The 21,168-nt window shown below is 41.5% G+C and overlaps 1 protein-coding gene across 1 annotated transcript in view; it reads right to left on the bottom strand.

Annotated features, from left to right (window-relative positions):
• The window catches only part of RFTN1 (raftlin, lipid raft linker 1), a 117,554-nt gene extending 96,665 nt beyond the window's left edge, over positions 1 to 20,889 (bottom strand). Inside the window, exons 1-2 of the mRNA XM_012663222.1 lie at positions 20,883 to 20,889; positions 19,529 to 19,715 (exon numbers count right to left, since the gene is read on the bottom strand). Coding sequence (XP_012518676.1) covers positions 19,529 to 19,715; positions 20,883 to 20,889 — 194 coding nt within the window. The remainder of the gene's footprint in view (positions 1 to 19,528; positions 19,716 to 20,882) is intronic.
• Positions 20,890 to 21,168: the final 279 nt, after the last annotated feature.

Here is a 21,168-nt window from a genome sequence, read left to right as displayed (position 1 = left end):
TCCCCTTGCCTCTAGGAATTAGCTCCACAATCTAAAGTGGAAAGTGTCAGGTTGCAATCTGGTTCCCACACCAGGAGTCAAACCCAGGCCACCTGGGTATAAACCGGGAATCTTAATGGCCAGACCACATCAGGTCAGCAATCTGTCCTTGGTTCTTGGCACACTCTTGTCAAAGAATGACAACACACACCCATGGCCAAGCAAGCCAGAAGCAGCGTTTATTGAGCAAAAGCAAGATACCTTCACCACAGATAGCAAATGGGCCCTGTTGCTACAGAAGAACTGACTGTTAACTAAAGTTTTCATTTTATATTATCTGGGTTGGACCCTCCCCAGCAGGCATGGCTAATGCATCACCTTGATGGACAGCTGTTAGTTATATAACCTGAGTCTTACTATGCATGTGGATTTCCCATGAGCCTCTGCAAAAGCGGGGTGGGGGGTGCAATGCAGATTTATGCTAATGACATGATAATTGGCCCAAGGTTACTTATGGTCATCTTCCAGACCCTAGTGTGCCTGCACTGCTTGGCTTTCTAGGAATTTCTTCTTCCAGGAATCCTGACCGCTTCTGGGTTATCGTGCTGAGTTCTGATTAGCAATGCACTCCTCCTCCCTCCTCATGTGGTGGTTATCTCAAGGGGGTGCTTGTCCCCTGTTCCTGGGGGAGCCAGAGGCCTCTCGCTATCTACCTAACAAAAGGATTATAATGCTGAAGAATGGCTGAAGGGGAGAGAGGGTGGTAAGGATCCCTGAACCCTCCGAGGACAGCTGCCAAGCCTGGAAGTCAGTACTCTGTGAGGGTGTCGCTGAAGCCTGACATCAGCAAGAGCTGGGTGGAGGGCACAGTCACACAGAAACTCTCTCCCTGCCACTAATCCTATGAAAAACAGCATGGAATCCACTAGCAAAGCTTGCCCATAGGGCAGCCAGCGGGAGTTTCTGGGCTCCTCGGCACTGAAGATAGGGGACCATGATTGCTATGGTGAACACACCTAAAGTGACCCCCCCCAATGATCCCCAACTCCTGGTGTTCACATCTTTGTACAATCCGGACCTGCGACTTGCTTCTACTCAACAGGATATGGTAATGGTGATGGGTGTCACTCCTATGATTGCTTTATGTTGTATTATGTTCTAAGACATACGAGCAGACTGAAGCAAGAGACCCTCTTACTGGCTGTGAAGAAGTAAGCTGTCATGTTAGAGTCATATGGCAAGGAACTGTAGACAGACTCTGGGCAACAGCTACAAGAAAAGGGGGATAGAAGTCCTATGACTGCCAACAACCTGAAGGAGCCTGGAAGCAGATCTCGCCTCAGCTGAGCCTCTGATGACACCACAGCCCAGCCAACACCTGGTTTGCAGCCTGATGGGATCTGGGAGCGGAGAACCCAGATAAGCTACAAAAACCATGAGATAATAGATGCATGTTGTTTTGAGCCACTAAGTTTGTCATAATTTATTACAGAGCATAGAAAACTAATATTTTTTTTTAAAAAAAGAAAACTAATACAGTTCCCAAAAAGGAAGACGGCAGCTTCATGCTCAGAACAAGCTACTCGCTGCTGGCCAGGCGTAGGCCCAGGCCCACAGGATCCAGTCAGACACCTGACAGCAGCCTCTGTTGGGTGAGGAGTTTTCTGTGTCCTTGAGGGCAGAGACCACCCTGGGAGACAGAAGTGGACTTCTAGAAGTGACCTCCAGGAGCCATGACTTGGCCATCTAAGGGACCACAGGACAAGGGACTAAATATTCTACAATCGATTTGTAAGGAAGAAGCATCAGCCTGAAACTGTCAGCTGAGCAGGCACTTGCTACCCTCCTGTGGGGGAGGGGAAATACCAGTTATGGTTCCCAAAAGGCCATGCCATTGAATCATCCTGGAAAAGAACATGGGAAACCACCAAATTTCCTCAGATGGCTTCCACTTCTGGAAAGGACAGAGATCTGGATTTATACACTAAGAAAAAAGAAGGACACAGAATGCATTTCTGGAGATATAGGGTTAACTACCAGCGAAAGCCTCCCAGCCTACCTTATCTGAAAATTAACACCAAACACTCTCCACTTAAATAAAGGCACTCCAAGAAGAGCATGGCTAACAATGAAATATGCTTCCGCATCACTGTTGCCAACTTGGTACATTCCACTAGATTAGAAGTCACAGGTTCTAGAGCTAACTAGAGGTGGGTCATTTACCAGCTCTGAGCCTTTGGGCAATCTACTTAAACTTTCTGTGCCTTAGTTTCTCTCACTATTAAATGGGAATATTATAAGTAGCTATTTCTTAACATCATTGTAAGGATTAAATAGGAAAGAAATGTGTAAAGTCCTTAGCAGAAGGAGTGGCACAAGATCCAGGCTCAACAAATATTACCTGCTACTGATCTGTTATGATCATCTGCAACTGTGTTCTTTACTTTTCCTTCCTAGCACATTTCACCGTTCATAACCATTCATTCGATAAATACGAATCACACTACCACTATGTGTCTGGCACTATTCTTTAGCATTCACTGATAGACAGAAGTGACAAAATCTCTGCCCTTATGGAGCTAACAATCTAGTAGGAGAAAGACAATGAACAACAGACACACATGAACACCTAACAGAGTATGTTCAATGGTGGCAAGTGTTAAAGGAAGAAGAAACAGAGCAGGGTAAGGAGAATGGGAAGGAGGCAGCTGCAGTTTTGATGAGGGCGGTCAGGACAGTCTCATTGAGAAGGTGAAATTTGGTATTCCAAAGACTTACAGGAGGTAAGGGGGTCAGCCATGGTAATATCTAGGACACAATCTCCAGGCCGAGGGAACGGCCTGCGTGAAGCCCCTAAGCTAGGGCCATGCACAGAAGCCCTGCAGCCGGAGCTCCGGGAGGAACGACAAAGTGCAGGAGACAAAGTTAGATGCCTACGGAGGACTACATAACGTAGACCTTCCAGGCCACAGTGAAGACAGAGGCTTTTACTCAGAATGACAGAAATCCTTGCAGGGTGTTGAACAGAGAAGTGACATGATCTGATTTATTTTAATAGAATCCCTTTGGCTGTAGGGCGCAGCTAAGAGACCACCTCAGTGGTCCAGGCGGAAGATGATGGTGGCTCAAAGTGGGTTAGCAACAGTGTACCAGCAGTGGTGACAAGTGCTGGATTCTGGCTATGTTTTCAAGGTAGAACCTTCAAGATTTCCACATGGGCAGGTTGTGGGGTGTGAAAGGAAGAAAGCAGACAAGGATGACTCCAAGGATCTTTGCCCTAGCAACCGGGAGAATGGATGAAGCTGCCCCAGCTATGATGGGGAAGGTTTGGGTGGCACAGCCTGGGTAGGAAGACTGCTAATTCAGTTCCAGGTATGTTGGATTTGACAGATCCAGAAGACATCCAAGCGGAGATGTCTGGTAGACAGTCGAATGGATATTCAAGTGTGGCTTTAGGAAAGGGGTCTAGAGATGTAAATTTGGGAGTCATCAGCTTCCAGGTGGCATTTAAAGCACAAGACTGGATGAAATCTCCATTAATATAGAGAAGGAGTCAAGGGCTGAATTTTGGGACCCTCTGCCATGAAGTGGTTGGGGAGAAAAGAGAAGAAAGCAGTAAAGGAGACAAAGAAGGAGCGAGCAGGGAAGAGGAAGAAAACCAAGAGCACGTGTTGTCCTAGCGATTGCTTCAATTAACTAACTTAGAATCTTCTCTCCAGTTTACTATCCTTTTGAAATCCCAAGAGGGGATTAAACTGCATTTAATCCCCCCTATGGAAACAGGTGTGAAGAAATCTGTTTACCTTTGATATATGATTATCCTGTTAAATTGGCAGATTATCAAATTAATATGTTGGTTTGAGTGTAGAATAGTTTGGCTCCTTGAAAAAAAGATCCTTATCCTACTTCAGAGTCATTTCTTAGAAACAGCCTGGGGGGAAAATTAACTAAACAGAGCTCTGACCCATCTCGCATCTTGGGGCCCCCACTTATACAATGCACTGGAGAGTTGAGGGAGATCTACTTCTAATCGTTCCAAAGGGATTTTCTGAAAGGAAGCAGGAATAAAAGGATATTACTGAGCACAGATGTGATTTCCTGAAAATCAAGAATGAATAAGACAAAATGAGCTCAAATTCTTAGAGTGCAGCAACATAGTATTAATAAGACACATAAACAGAGTGGTTCTGATTGCTGCAGACAGTGGAGAAGCAGCTAAGATATCAGAGCTCGGCTAAGTTTTAAAAAACCACCATGACGTGACAACTGAATACACTGTGGCACCCTGGACTGGATCCTGGAACTGAAAAAGGACATTAATACAAAAACTGCTGAAATACAAATAAAATCTGCAGTTTAATTAATAGTAAAATACTTATGTCAATTTCGTAGTTTGACAAATGTACTATGGTAATGTAAGATATTAATAATGGAAGGCAATGTGGTGAAGAGCGTATGTAATTAAGACCTTTGCAACTTTTCTGTTAAATCTAAAATTATCAGTCCTTTTGTTACAACCAAGGGGTCCGTTCGACAGAGAGCGCTGTTCGTTGTATCTTGCTGTTGCTCTGTGAACCTGTATCTTGCTCTTGCTCTGTAAACTTATCTTGTCCTTCCTCAATAAACTCCGTTTCATGCTTGCAATAAATAAATAAATAAATAAATAAATAAATAAATAAATAATTCCTAGGCTGGGTACACTTTATCTGCCACTCTCCTAGAGATTTTCTTTGGGAGACAGCTGAGCAAATCCATGCAAAAGGGAAAACACAGAAAGAATGCCTTGTAGAGATCAGCAATTTAGACTCCTATATTCTAAGAGGAAAACAAAACTTCAAGAAAAAAGACCAGAGATACATGAAATATAAGGATGGAGTCTACACTTCTTTTGGTCAGAAAAACTCAAAAGTACTTCCAACTTCTTATTTCCTCATTCTTTTTTATTTTTTATTGTGGTAAAATATACATCACATAATATTTACCATTTTAGTTATTTTTAAGTGTACAATTTAGTGTCATTAAGTACATTCACAATGTTGTGCAACCATCCTCACTATCCATTTCCAGAACTTTTTTGTCATCCAAAACAGTCCTCATTTCTTTAACATCTTTTAACTAAAACTTGGGCCCAAACTGAATGTGAACAAGTTTAATAAATAAATAAATAAATGCTTGTCAAACACATACACAAAAGTCAATATAGACACTGAACATTTGTACACGAACCTTTCCTTAACTGCAAGGCAGGAGAGCAAAGAGCCCTTGTGTCCCCGTGCTAAAGAAATTCAAATGTCAACACAACTGGCCACAGATGTCAGAGTTGTTTAAAACCTAATAAAAGACCACCTATTCTGTGTCACATTGACCTCATTACTCATACACAAACATCCACCGTAATAAACTGTGCACAACACGCAGAGACATACCTGGAGATCCTCCCTCGTCACAACTGTCACGTCTGCCAAGGCTTGTGTGGTCACTCCCCTGGCAGCGGAGGGCCAGAGGGTCAAACAAGGTTGCAAACTCAAGGCCCACAGGCAATGAGTAAAGGATTTTTTTTAACCAAAATACATGATCTAGACACTTTGTTCTCATATAAATTACATAGGAATGTCCACCAAGAAATATGCACTCTCCTATTTTTCTTCGCAGAGTGCTGTCAGACTCCCTGTCACATTCTCGTTTCTGAAAGTGCTGTGGTTGCAGAGACACTCGTGTCCACCATGAGCAAAGTCACAGTGCAAAAGTGATGATAGACGGCAAGTGCCATGTCTCTCCAGTGTCGGGGGACAACGGGATCAGTGGAAACCACAGTAAACTGGGCAGTTTATATCCTAACTATTACTAGGAATTACAGGCCAGGGTTGCCAAATCTTATAATTTTTTTAAAGAAGCCACGAAATTGCGTTTTTTATATAGGCCATAACTGTCAAATTTTGGCTCCAAACGTTTTTAAATGTTGTATAGGCCAAAAGCTTTGGGATTGTTTGACTTCTCAGCCACTAGTCTGTGGTTATACACACAAAGTTCCTATGTGAGTCACAGAAGGCTGAATGCCAGGGTGTAGATAAGAGTGAACAGATTATCTAACTGTATCGTAAGCAAAATAGCTAACCCCTAAACCATTGCAATGACTCGGCAGATTCTTCCCCTCAGAGCTCCTCCCTGCCCAGGAAGACCAAGGCCAACACGGTTACACGGTCCTCACTCTGCTCTGGTGGCTGGGACATAACACTCTTCTAAGCCATTAAACGGACATTTTTGCAACAAGTACTGTTAACATTTAAGAGTGCTTTAAATATTGGTAATTACCACAGGCAAAAGGGTTAATCCTTGAATTAATTCTGACAAAGTGCCAACTAGTAAGTTGAATACTTATTTTGGTCTCATGGAAGACTTGAAATGAGGCTACTGAAAAACAAATGCCTGTCAGGAAACTATTATAAACTGTACTTTTAAGTAATATAAGCATGTGACTAAAACTATCATACACTTTACTTTTAAATAATAAACATGTAATAGATCTCATTTCAGCTCATAAATCCCTTAGATCTCTTCAAAGACCGTGAGTTTAAACAATGTCTTCTTTTTCCCAGGATATCAGGCATAGTTTAAACTTCAATTATGAAAAGGAGAGAGAATGTGTAATTTATCAATAGGGTTATTTTTGCTTCATTTAGAAATAATCAAAAGGAATAGTGACAAACACAAGCTTAGATTACTAGGCACTTCTCCAACCAGGAAAAAATATGACTAAATGTCAGTTGACAGAAACAAATTCTTTATCCCTGGGAAACAGGAAGGAATTTTAAGATTTTTTTCCCCCAAAAAGAACACCAGGTTCAAAAAGAATAATCAGAATGGCTCTTTTTTTAAAGTAGTAGGGAGAGAAATGAGCAAAAGAACTGAAAAAGATCTGTCAATGAAAGAAAAAGAAGGCTCTTCCTAGTTTCGTTAACTCATGCGTAACTAATGACAATAAAAAATCTATTATTTATTCACTCATCTATCCATCACCTGCTTGACTACAGACCACATAGAAGAAATTGAAGGCTTTGAGTTAGATGCTGCCTCTGGAAACTGCAAGTCTGCGAGAGGGGCTGAAGCATCATATGTAAACAAGTGCAATGAGACTTCGGTTATTTCCAGTGTCAGGGATCAGGGGGAATTCTTAAAAGCAAGAAGCATGTGAGCTGAATCTTTGAGGCTCTGTGGAAATTAGTCATGAGACAACGGACAAAAGGACATTCTAGGCACTGAGAACAAAAATTAGTAAAAATCTCAACTGATAAAAAGCATGACTTATACGAAGGAAATAATAAATAGGCCAGTTTGGCAAAGAGTGCACGAAGGTGACGGTGCCTGTGACTCCGCTGGGTCAGGAATCACGAGCCTGAGGAACGTGTGGAAGAACTCACTGTCAGGATGGGTCTGCGTCTGAGGGCTCTGCCATGGCCAAGCAGAACAGTGGGAAACAAGGCTGGAAAACAAGGATGGGACTCGCCTTAATTCTGACATTAAGGGGAGTCACGGATGGTCTTTAAGACAGAAGAAGATAACTACAATACAGATTTGGGGAAGATTACACAGCTGGCACCGTGTACGACGTAGGAAGAGATGAAGGATATTTTAGGAGAGTAGAAATGAGAGCTCAGCTAAGATTTTTGTAGAGGAAGTGGATGGATGGGAGGGAGAGATTTTAGGTATTTCTTTTCCCTGCAAGTGCTGGTGGTTGGGAGGAGGGGCAAGAATTGCTGCTTCCCAAAGATGCTCTCAGAACAACAGGGGAAGATTTCCCATAATTTTTATGACCCCTCTTTGCAAAATGAGCCAAATCTACCAAAATAAAATGCGGCTGCTGGAGTTAAAAGTTTTCCCTAATATTAAGGCTTAACAAAAATTATATTCAGGGAGTAAAAGTCAAATAAAGAAATCCTAGTGGATCTTTAAACAAAACACCTAACTACAGAGTATATCAGGGGAATTCTGAAGTAGGAAGCAGAAAGAAGGAGAAGAATTAACGCATAGATGGGACACTGCCCTTTCTTCTGATTTTCCCTTCCTCTTTCACCAAAAGACACTCACCACTTTTGTTGGAAAGGGTTTGGTATCTCCAGGAACAGTCTGAAAATGATGGGGGGAGATGTGCAAATGATGCTCTCACCACACACTGTCTCGGGGAGCTGGGCATGGCCAAATGGGTGCACGTCACCAGAGCATCTAACTATCCAATCCTGCTACTTATTCTAGAGAAATCTTGCCACATCCTGTCTCATAGCTTACAGGCAGGGCTGGCTCCCCGGTAGATAAACAATGAGTAGCTATGCATTACAAGGAGTCCACCGTTAACCTTAAAAGGCCAAGAGGGAAACAGACACACAAACTTTACCTCAGTGTTCCCTGTATAGTGCAGCTGTAAAAGAATTTCAATCCCCAGTAAGCTGGGCTACATACAGAAAGGAGGAAAGCAGCTGCAAGGACTGGAATTGAGGGGAGAGTCCCACCTTCCCTGGAATCCTGCAAGGCTACTCCTTTACCTTGAGAGATATAGAAAGAACTAGTATTAATAGTAATGCACAATTAATATATTTTATCACAAACAGAACACTGAATAAAAGTAGCTCTGCCTGACGTTTACTGGTTCAGAAAAGTTACATATCTGCAAACAAAAATAACAATAGCCACACATGAATGGTCTTCACAAGACTTTCTTATGCACCATGTTCCGTTGAGTGACAGAAAGTCTCTTCTCTATCCGCATTTAATTCATATGTTCCAAATTAAGCTTTGTTTATTGTTTCCTTCTTTTCTAGATCATCCTACCTACATCTTCCAACTGAGCTAGGTGACAGAAATGTTCTATATCTGCACTGTCCAATAAAGTAGCCACTACCCACATTTTGCTACTGACACATGAAATGTGGCCAGTGCAACTGAGGAACTGTGTCTTTAATTTTATTTCATTTTAATTCATTTAAATTTAAATGGCTACACGTGGCTAATGGCTATGTTATAGGAAAGCATAGTTTAACTCTGTTCTCAAACTTTAATGTGCACACAAATCATCTGGACTCTTCTTAAGATGCAGATTCTGACTGGCAGGTCTGGGCAGAGCCAGAGTCTGCATGTCCAGGGAGCTCTCCAGTGATGCCAGTGCTGCTGGTCCACGGATCACACTTTGAGCAGCAACACTCTAACTGCTTCGGAAACCACCAATGTGATCCAGAAGCAATTTTTTTTAATCACACACCCCGTCAGAAAAAAACTGAGTACCACTACACTAACATCTTACATGCGTTACAAAACATAACATACAAAACAGAAAATTTAAAAAGATGAGAAACAGAGGAAATAGGCAATATTTTAAAATGATCACAATAAATTGATATTATTAATAAGCTAATATCTTAAAGCATAATATACACTTGGGATTCACTGTTAATAATCATTGGTGTAATCCACATTTGAAAAATTTGATAATTTCAAACTTCTTCAAATCAGATCTAAATAGGTGGGCACTGATGTTTTAATCTCACACTGTGCCCAACAAAGCCCTTACCAACAGTGAGAGATGTGTCAGTCTGACCATTTGTGTGTGTGTGTGTGCATGTGTGCACAAAGACTGTGTCACAACTGTGGGGTGGGGGCTTTGCTACTAGCATCGAGTGGGTGGACATCAGGGATGTAGCAAAAGATCCTACAATGCACAGGATAGCCCCCCGTACAAGTCTCTAGCGAAAAATGTCAATAGTGCCAAGGTTGAGAAATTCTGCCCCTACCCTAACCCTAATGGCTAAAAAATTAGAAGTAGACAATGTAAATCCTGATTCCTCCACTCATGAAACATGTGAACATTGACCTAGACAACCTGCCACTCTGAGACTCATTTTCTTCATCTTGGCTTTCTGGAATAAGGATAACATGTATCATGAAGCAATGAACAAGGACACTGTCCAGCCACAGCATAAATAAATGGTAGCTATTATGGCCATTACCAAAAACAATAAATCATATTAAGAAGTGCCCGCAAACATATAAACGTTCTTCACAAGAAAAAGGGGCTTTTTGTACCTAATAAGATCCAGGTTGCTTGACATAGCAATTTTGGGAACTTAAATATAGAAGTATATTATAAACCCCTCCAGAGCAGGGATCATGTTCACCTTATTCTTGCTAACAAAGGCTACTACTAGCTTAGAGGACACAACAGACACCTAGTAAGTACATTTAGATTTTGTTTTTAGGAAAGAGAAAATAACACACTAATGGCCCTAGAACCACCATTTGCATACAACCATTTAGTGCAGAAACTGACAAGGCCCAGCCAGCCTGCTGAACGGAGCCGCCCAGGGTGCTCCAAGTTGCAGTGGCAACTCTATGTCCTGAAACCAGTGTGGAGATTAGCCAGGCCTTTGGTCCCACAGTGTAGCCATGGGGACTGGGGATGCTGCAAAGCCGAGAGGATTCTCAGACTTCTTTGAGGACACTCCTATGAGCTCCAGGGCCTGTGAGCAAAAAGATGGTACATTTCTGCACCATGGGTCTCCAGATGAACTTAAGCTCTGTACCCACCACACACTCCCACGCACGCACCCCAAACTTCAGTACTGAGAAGTCATTAGTGACTTCTTCAGTCTTATTTTCTAGGACATAAAATGAGAAAGAGGAGATAAGTGGAGATAATGGCACCTTTCAGCTACAAAATAGTGCTATGTATAAAACCTCTGCTGAACACATAATGTTTTCAGCAAATACTAACAACAAAAACAACAATCATGAGGACATAGTAAGAATTAATTATAATACTCAACACACACAGGAACGAAGCAAAGTGTTCTCAGACCCTCAGAAACAGGTGTTGTATGAATACATGTTATTAATTTTGTTTCTAAAGTCTCCGTAGCCATTTTAAGTTCCAACTTGTGGTGGATGAATAGGAGGCGGATGAAACGACGTACTCCACTAAATCATATTTATGGCATTTACCTCTTTGCAAAACAGTTCCATCTTTCAAACTTAAAATTGTGATAAAAACCAGTTGGACAGATTATAGAGATAATCATATCAAAATCTCAAGAACATTTAAATCACTAATAATGTATTTATATACACCTGAAAGTTATTTATCACCTGCTTCTACATTCATATCTAAAAAAGTGAAATTCAATTGGTACTAGTCTTTTCCACAACCCATCGCTGATAATGACCATGGTATCTTTTCTGCCTGAAAAACACACAAAATCTAAGTTACCTCTGATTGACAAAGATAAAAAGGACTTTGTCAGGAAAGTTTAAAGAAAGACAATCCGAGTTCCTAAATTTAATATGAGATAGATATATAAATACAAAGCTCTAATACTTTAGTAAAATTATTTGCAATGAAATTACCTACACTGTATGCATACAGCCCTCAAAAATCATGTCTAAGTGTCCCTGTAGTCTACCTTGCAATGCCACAGAATAAATCTTCCTAGAATCAATTTTTATTTAAAGATTGGATGTACACGTGGGAGGAGAGGGCCTTTGTCTTATTTAAAAATAAATACAGACATTTCATGGCACTGTAGTATTTGCATAAGTTTTAAGATCAATAGGAAATTTCAAAGAAATTTAGTGCTTGTGCTTCTGTGTTTTGAGTACCTACTCACTATTCTCTGCCATTCCAAAATACTTCTGGGGAAAGACTGGAAATCACTAGTATGCTAATGCTCTCTCTCAGAGGCGACAGAAATAAAAATAATAAAATGTGGGGAAAGACACAGGCAATCAAGGCCAGCTACTAAACGGGGCGGGGAAAATGAGCTCTCATATGAACAACGCAGGAATCGTGGACGCCTCTCTCGTCCTCTCCACTGGGATGAGGGCCGGTGCTTTGGAAGAAGAGAACAGGAGCAACAAGGCAAGCCATTTAGGGTTGTGAAGAGGAAAAAAAAAACCCTTTCCCCAAGAGAATGTGGCTTTACGCCAGCGTATTAGATTGGAAAGTGCAAACACAATAATTAACAGTGAATCCTGAAACTTCAACACACCAGAAAAGGGTGTCACTCCGGAGGGAGATGGGAAAACAGGAGGACGAAATTAAGGCAGTCTCAGCGCTGCTGGACAGTTCCTTGGGGGGCGCGGTGGCAGCCCGAGAGCTAATCAAGTCCTCCACACACCTTAGGAAGCTCAAGAAAACTGACGAAGGATGATACCACGCCAGAAACAGAATGAGGGGCAGCCGCCAGTAGAGTGGGCGCCCTTCCTGTATCTGAATCCAAAATAACGGCTCCTGTGCTGAACAAACAGCTTCTTATTCCCTGCTCTGATTTAAGAAAAGAGCTTTGAATTCACCTTCCTTGATTTCTGCTCTCGGGACTAAACCGGCTGCTGCGGGCTCCCCATCACAGCAGCGCGTGTCAATCATCGAGCCCACCGTTGCTTTTCTTCCCCACGTGTGATCCCAGCAATCAGCGAGCTCCAGGGCTGATCCTCGGCCTCGCGTGTGAGCATTTTCTAGGGCACACCCCGGGAGGCGCTACCACCCCCTGTGCATTTCGCTTAATTATGAAACCTCTTTCTAGAAGCCCTATAATTCTCCCAAGTGTCAAAGTAATTGGTAAAAATTAGACATAAAGAGATACGAGGCCACTTGAAGAGGACGCTTTTGACTATAATTTTTAAAAGAATTTTCTTTTTGGTTCCAATAAAATTTTGTACTTTCCCAATTTTGCCCTTTTCAAATGCCAAAGAAAATGTTCATGTTATCTTGTAGGTTAGAAAAAAAAAGGCAATGTAATGCATTTGTACTTCACTTAAAGTCTACAAAGATTTCCTTTTCTTTGAAGGCCATCTTTTGGATGTTTTTTAAAAAGAAAAAAGTGAAAAATAATGGATATATATTCTTGTGGCAAGTTACTGTGATTTTGGCAATGAAAGAATAGAGAGACAGAGAGAGAGAGAGAGAGAGAGAGAGAGAGAGTGTGTGTGTGTGTGTGTGTGTGTGTGTGTGTGTTCCATTACTTGGGGTCCGTGCTGTGTGCCTGCATTATCCAGATGCACTTTTGGTACTGGTATATAGGTAAACCAAAGACAGATCCGCCTCTTAATGAATTTATGGTCCTTTAGTGAACAATCAAACCAAAATTCCAAGGGCGTGGTTTTACTCTACTTGATTCAGGAAAATTCTATTGAGCAATACCTAATCAGACCTGGCACTCAAAGTAATGAGAATCCAAACACGAAAGAAGATTTAGCAAGGGGAGGGGAGGTGGGCAGACATATGAAAAAACAGTAACAGGAGAGGCTGAGAAGTGCAGTGATTGCTCTGTGTCAAAGGCAGAATCAGCGGCTCAAAGGGCACGTGATTAACTCCACCAACGTAAGTATCACACGGAGTCTCAGAGGCTGTAAGATGGCAGCCAGTGGCGTGGTTAGGGATACACAATGGTATCTTGAAAGGGTGAGGCAACATTTTAAAAAGAAGTTTCCACATAAAAATCCAGATTTCTGGCTTTTCTTGAAAAAAATATAAGATCTAGCAACCATAGGGCAGAGCTGAGGCATTGGCTGTCCAATTCCCAAGAATCCCCAGTAGGCATCTTGAATTTGTCGCAAGCCCTGTCTTAGAATAAAAGCAGAAGCTTCAGGATTTTAGATTCTGGGCCTCAAGAGAGGAAACAAAGGGTAATGACCGAGCATTCACTGAGATTTTCTTTCCTGGAAATAAAACAGCCAAAAGCCAAAAGAATTGTCTCTCTCTGTATCACTTGACCCTGGGTGGCCAGAGTTGACTCATTCCGTAATTTGGGCTGCCCCTAAGTACTTGGGAGTAGAGCTTGCTGATAGGGTCTAAGAGAAAAAATTTCTCAGACACCAAGCATATGGTCAATTTGGAATGAAGCAACTCACTGTAGCTCTCAGCAACCCACTGCATCTCTTCTAAGAATCACTGGAGGAATCTCATCTAGAACGAGGACCTCAACAGCCTTGGCTAATTCAGCAGAGAGAGAAGTGGACCCAGTCCTCACAGGCTTAAAACGACTCCAAACACAGCCTCCCCCGGCCTCATCTCCAGCCCCAGGCTTCTCATGCCTGTCCTCCCACCATTCGCCTCTGGGTCTTGTGCTCCAGCTACTCCTCATCGCCCATGGTCTGCTCTTCCAGGCTTCAGACTCTCCAGGGCCAGTCTCCTTGCCTGGGAGGCCCTTCTCACTCCTGTTCAAATCTACCCAGCATCCCAAACCCAGAGCACATGACAGCCAAGGATCCTCCTTTTCTAAAGCACCCCCATTAACAAATTCTGGGTTAGAAATGCAAACTAAGACCTAAAGACTTAGCTAGACAATTGCATAATTTGCATATATATTTTATAGCCCTGCAGTAGATAGATAAATTTCTTGAGATCTAGGTGTTCCTTAGAGTCATCTTGCACAATGAAATTACATAACACATATTTATCTTAGAAAAATCCAACTAAAAGGGAGGAACATTTATGCCACTCTACCCAATAGGCAGATGTGCCCCAGAATGGACTTGAGAAGGAGATGTGGAGCTCTTGTTCACTCAATCTCAGTTTCCACAAATGCCCCGCTAGATGCAAGCACCTCACCACCCCACGTGTGATTCTAATGAGCATTCACTACAGACCGGAAACAACTGAGCACCCCATGGGGTTCACTGTTGGAAACAGCAAGCTGATCCAGCTTTGAAGGAAGACACACATTGTTCAGGTAGAGAGACACAGAGACATTATTAATACATTATGAATATATTTCATGGGTACTTAAGATTTTCAAGAGCAATTTTGATTATACACATTTTCCACCTTCCACAAGAGTGTTATAATCGCACCCCTTGCATTAACTGTAGCTCCTCCAGGTGCCCCCTCAATCCTAGGCCAAAACATGCCTGATAAGCGTCCACAGAGCTGCCCAGTGTCCTGGTTCCTGTGCCAATAAGGTGTTACACCAGGGGCGCTGTAACCAAATGGTTTCAACCCATTAGTGATGAAAAACACATCGATGACACTCTAGCTCCATGTGTGAACAACAATTCAACAGCTGAAAAATGGCCAGCACCAGGTATTGCTGTGCTGTACTTACAACTAAAACCATGAAATGACTGAGATTAAACTCACACTCCTGAAACATCAGAAGTGACATTTTAATAACTGACTTCTCTTAGCCATCAAGTTTTGAGATTTTTGGCAATTCATTCCAAGGAAAACTGCCCTCAAAGAATGAAGGATCACTTAACTGTACTTAGAATTCAGAGTGAATGCAACTATATTGTCTGTTAACAATCACTAAGTGCTCCAAAGAAAGAGTTGAGAAAAGGAAGTACAAACTCTCTCTTATTCGCTAAGTATTTCATATTCAGCTATTCATCCTGACTGACTTGGACTAACTCAATGTTCTTAGAATGAAGAACAATCTATAGTTAGATGTGTGGTTTTCCCTGCCATCTTAAAATGAAATGGCAGTTATTAGAATTTTCAAAAGAAAAGATCAGGTAATTGTTCATAGATTTAAGTTAAATTTGTCAAAATGGTAGAGAGCTCAGAGGAATGTTACTGTACTGAGTACTGCTTTTGGAATGACTCATTAATAATTCAGACTGTCAATGATGCTCTCAAATTACTCAAACACCACTAGAAAACATTTCATTATAAGACTTAAATAAACTCTTCCCATCTCGTGCTCATTACTTCTATGTTTTCCCATACGAAATCAGGCCCAATTTAAAAAGCTCCTTCCTCCTGAAACATTTCCCTGGTTTGCTTTCTAGTGGGAGGCGACATCTCCTTTTTTCAAACTCTCACAGCATAAGATACATACTCCATTTTCTGTTAGACTCTCAGTACCTGAAAGGCAGGCTCCATGTCCCACTGAGCCCTGCACCTGTGCTCCCTACCGTCCCACAAGCGGAGCTCCTAGCATAATACCTTAAAGAGTACAAGCTCAGCAAGCGTTTGTGAAAGAATGAATGAATGAATGAGTAAATCAACACAGGCTTGAATGGTTCTGTTCTTTTTCCTGGTCTTTCTGCATATCCCAAAGCCCAGTCATTGGCTAAAAACTTTATGTTCGCCTTTCCAACACATTAAGTTGATATTCAAGTTTCAAGCAGCCATCCCATGGTGAGTCTTGCTAATGAACTTCATTTGTACAGATAGTAATCTAGAAAGTGTATCTACAGCTCTTTCGATGTGCTTTACTTGAAAAATATTAACCAGGCATTTACTTCCTTTTTAAAAGCTAAGTCATTTCTCTTAACAGCATCTATGGCAGTCAGAAGTTTGGCAGACTTTATGAAAAACACCACTTTAACTGTCATATTAAAAATTAATTACATAAGGTTTTCTTTGTTTTATTTTTACTACTTAAACTCCCTAATGATAAAGAAAAAGTTGCAGGGTTTTTTTGTTTGATTATTTTTAAGAGCGTGGGTTTTTTTTCCTCATGATACAAAAAGATATGGTTATTGAATTTGCTAGGAGAGAAAATACCTGTACTGTAAAATTATATTTTATAATGACCTTGCTTCCAACTACCACCACTCCCCCACCCAATTCTACTGAGGATGGAAGTGGGGGGAGAGCCTCTTGGTCATTTTTGCCTTATTTTACATGGTAAATTACCAAGCTTTTGCAGCTTTCTTTACCAAAAAAAAATGGCAGTTCGAAAGACCCAACACAAAGTTAAGTGAGGAATTTCTTTCCTGTGTCTGCTTATCAAAGAGTCAGAATATTCATTAAAGACACCAGGTGGGGAGCTCATGCACTTCGAACCAAGGTGAACTCAATCCCAAGGGGACTACCACCTTTCCTTTCTTGAAAACCCTCCTGCACGCCACTGTCTCGTGCTTCTCAATAGCTTTACTCATTTTTTCTCTTCTGGAAAGTAGGTTCATTCACTCATGCCCTGTCCAAACTAAAAGTAAAGAAACCCTATTTAACCTCCCAGTTCCACTGCTGGCTTGGAATGGTCTAGTCCCCAGAGTGGAGGTTCTTATTCCTGAAGAGGAGCTTCCTCACCCATCTCATCCCACCAGGTAACTTACAGAGTTGGTAGAGGCCTTGCAAATCATGTAGTCCCAACCCCGCACTGTACCAGCCAGAAAATGGAGGCCCAGAAAAATCCACTGATGTTCCCCTTACCCCCAACTGCACTTCCTAGTGGCCAAGTGAACCTAGAACACAGGCCTTCCAACCAGGAGTCCTGTGTTCTTTCTCAGCATTCCTGGTACTTAGAGCTTTCCCTGGGAGTAAAGTGGCAATCTCTATCACGCTGAGTGCCAGGCATGGAGCCAGACAAGAATTAGGTCTTCTACACCCTTGTTACTCAAAGCATGGTGCATGGAACAGTAGTGTCTGCCTCGGGCAGGGGCATGTTAAAAATGCAGAGTCCCAGGCCTTCCCCCACACCTGCTGTATCAGACTCTGCTCTTCAACAACATCCCTGCAGGATTCATAGACACATTAAAGTTTGAGAAGTATTCCATAGCAGGGGAGAAAAAAGACTTATCTTCACTTCTTGAGTCAAGCTCGTGTCAAGCCCTGTGCTCAGATACTCCGTGATGTGGCCCAAGTGGCCTGGTCTTCTCTAAACACTAAGACCAAAAGAACAATCTGCAGAACAGAAGCACGGGAGCCCGGTGGATGCCTTAGTCATTTAGACAGCACACGGTAAGTCAGTTTTTATTTTGTTTTCTTTTTGGAATTCTGACTTATTTGAAGGCTGTTGAGAGGTAAAATGTGGAAAGGTTGAGCAGTGAAAGTACCACCTCAACTAAGATCAAAGATACACTTCTCCACTTTTTGTCATAAAGGGGTTCTCCAAAGAACTGTGGCTACAGAACACAGCCAGTGCTTCATGCCAGAGTTAAAAATATGAGTAATAGAGTCAGCCTTCCTGAGAGCAAGTCAAAGCTCTGCTTGCTGCCATCTATGTGACCTTGACAACTCAACGTCTGTGCCTCAGTTTCCTCACCTTTAAAATGGAAATAAAAATAACACGTATTTCACAGGCTGATGATAAGGATAAAATGATGCTTATCATTGGCACAGTGTACAAAGCCTGGCATGCAGTGGGTGCTCAGTAAATGTGAGCTACCATCATTACATATATCCTCTGTGTCAAGCGTAACTTAAAACCACCACGTCCCCCAGAATAGTTTTCTCCTGGGATTGACCAGATTCTGACCCACAGCCAATCAACATAGAGAAACAATGAGTATAAAAGGCAGACATTGAGAGTTTCACCCTACCAAAACCACGTTAATTCTGGACTTGAGTAAAGACATGCATCACCTTTCACTTCAAATTCTAATGCATGTTGATGCAGACTAAGAGCCCCAGCGCTTGACCAACCATGAAGAAATAAAGGAAAGAAAAGTCAGTCTTAGTCACGCAACCTCATGCCTCACAGCTGTCCCTTGTGAACACACCAGCCTAATACTTCGTCTTCCTGCAAAGTGACTTCTAAAAAGAGAAAGAGGAGCAGTCGCCCTGCACTCTTTTCCTCCCTTTCAAATGTGGCACATGTTGTTATTCCTTCTATGATAGTTGGCCAAAGGACAAATCGGATTTCTTTTCCCAGACTTCATTTTAATGTTTATTTTTGTGAAAGCAGCAAAAACATATTGCACTCTCCATCCCATTCTCATCGTTTAAAAAAAATTTTTTTAATTATATTGTTCAGGCTTGGCGTGGTGACTCATACCTATAATTCCAGCATTTTGGGACGTCAGGAGTTCGAGACCAGCCTGAGCAAGAGTAAGACCCCATCTCTACAAAAAAATAGAAAGATCAGCCAGGTGTGGTGGTGTGCACATGTAGTCCCAGCTACTGGGGAGCTGGGGAGGCTGAGGCAGGAGGATCACTCGAGCCCAGGAGCTGGTTAGGTTGCAGTGAGCTATGATGATGCCACTGCACTCTAGCCTGGGCAACAGAGTGAAACCCTATCTTAATAATAATAATAATATTGCTTCTTTTGAAAGACCAACCCCACCTCTCTTTTCCTAATTAGGCCCAATCGAAATATAGTAGTAAGCATTCAACTGGGTAAGCCTCAAAAATCTTTATCAAGACCAAACCAATTATAGCATTTGATTCAGAAGGGGTTTTCTGATTGACAGAACTTACGGTGGATTCAAAATTTTAAAGTATTTCTAGAGTTCGGGAAAAGACATTAAGTTTGTATACAACCTTTAAGAAAATTACTGTGCTTTCTGGCCATGCTTTTCAGGTTGAAAGTATACTTTTACTAGCTGCATCATTCTGGGTGTACATTTCTTTCGAGGAGATGTTTTTCCAGCTGAGTTTAATCCAATAAACTAAAGAAGAGAAAGGATGTAACATAGAACTTTCTACTTACAGTTGGACATGACATTTGCTTTTCATCGAAAGACATTAGGAAGCTTCTCTCTGGTTGTCTAACTTTTTGCTGTAGCTGTCAGAGGGCAGAGGCCCTGGGAACCGCATGCAAATTTCAACCCCCACCCCATCCTCCATCTGACACCCCTTAGCCACTGCAGGATGCTAACCATTCATCCACGGAGGCCTTACCTGTCGGTTTTCTTGATCAGGATGGCCCTAAAGATGTGCTCGAGGGGTGTCTTCTCCTGCTGGTAAGTGGGCTGCACGAAGGGGTGCAAGGCCGCCAGAGAAAAGCCCTGCTGGTACAGCTCCAGGAGCTGGGTGGGCAGGTCACGCAGGGAGGCCAGCCTCACCGCTGAGGACCGCGGGAGCTCCGCTGCAGTGGAGAGAGGAGAGGCTCATCAGAGACCCACCAAACCACCCTCGAACCCCACCCAGGTCCCTATCCTTTGCCCTAGGGGAGAAGCCTCTAGGTCATCTCTTGCTAAATACGTATTTGTTCCCAACTTTACTGTCTCCAAAGAAACTTTATAAGCAGACTGTCATTTTCCAACTCATCCAAGGGTGTTAATAATTGGATGTCTTAAATCTAGAGTCAGTCTTCTCAGTGACCACAATCAAAAAGTCATTTCCAACCCCTCAAAAAAAAAAGAAAGAAAGAAAAAAATAGGAAGGGGAGGGGAAGAGAGGAGAGAGGAGGGAAAGAAGAAAAGGACCATATGCAAATATGATATAAAAATGCCAGGTGGCAAAAAGCAGCATAAACAAAGTAAAAAGACAAACTGGAACAAAATTTCTGTGACATTTAAGACAAAGAGCTAATTTCCTCAATTTGCAAAGAAGCTACTCCCTCCCTCCTCAAAAACAGAAAAGACAAAATATATGAACAGAAAATTGCCTTAAAAATAGAAAAGGCTAATCAATATTTGAAAAGACACTCACATTAACTTAACAGAACTACACAAATCAAGAAAGGTAATTTGTTACCTATTGAATTATTTGAAAATTTGGATTTTAAATTTACTTATTTTTAAGAAGGGCAAAAAAGGTTAAAAAGAAAAAAAGGTACAAATGTATATTCAGTGAAAAATCTACATCCCAGCCCTAGCCCCTGCCTCCTAGGTTTTTTCCCCTAGAGGCAATCAACATTATTTATTTTTTTGTATATGCGTTAACAATCACTGAATTCATACTCAAGTAAATAGGCCTATACATCTCCCTCCCCTTTTACACAAATGGCAGTGTAAGATTATACACCTGGATTTTTATCAATTTTTATCAATTAACAGTATACTCTTCTTAGAGACCATTCCATAGCAGTACACAGAGCTCTTCCTTATTCTTTTTTAGAGATCCATTTTGTGATGCACCATAGATATGAAAATTTTTGCTTTTATAAGTAATGCTTTAATGAAAAATATTATTCCTACATGTATTTCACATGTGCACATATAGTACACATAAAAAATAAATTCTTAGATGTGGAATTGCTGGGTTAAAAATATATGCATTGTAATTTTTCAAATAAACAGAACCAATTTACCTGCCATTAGTGATACATAAAGGTGTTTCTTTTCCCAGGCCCTGGCTATTTTCATGGTTAAAAAAATGATACATGTGAGGTAGTAATTTCTATTTCTCTTATTATGTAATTTGTATTTTTTCTTATTAAACATTTCATATTTAACACTGTGTTTCCTTTTCTGTGAACTGTGCGTGATCTTTGTGTAGTTTTCTATTGGGTTACTAGTCCTTTTTTCTATTGGTTTGTAAAAACTCTTTATATATTAGGAAATTTCGTTCTTATTTGTGATACCAGTTGCAAATAT

This window comes from Propithecus coquereli, unplaced genomic scaffold (genome assembly GCF_000956105.1).
Source record: "Propithecus coquereli isolate 6110/MARCELLA unplaced genomic scaffold, Pcoq_1.0 Scaffold12, whole genome shotgun sequence".
Classification (NCBI taxonomy): domain Eukaryota; kingdom Metazoa; phylum Chordata; class Mammalia; order Primates; family Indriidae; genus Propithecus; species Propithecus coquereli.
This window is presented reverse-complemented; position numbering and strand designations above follow the sequence as displayed.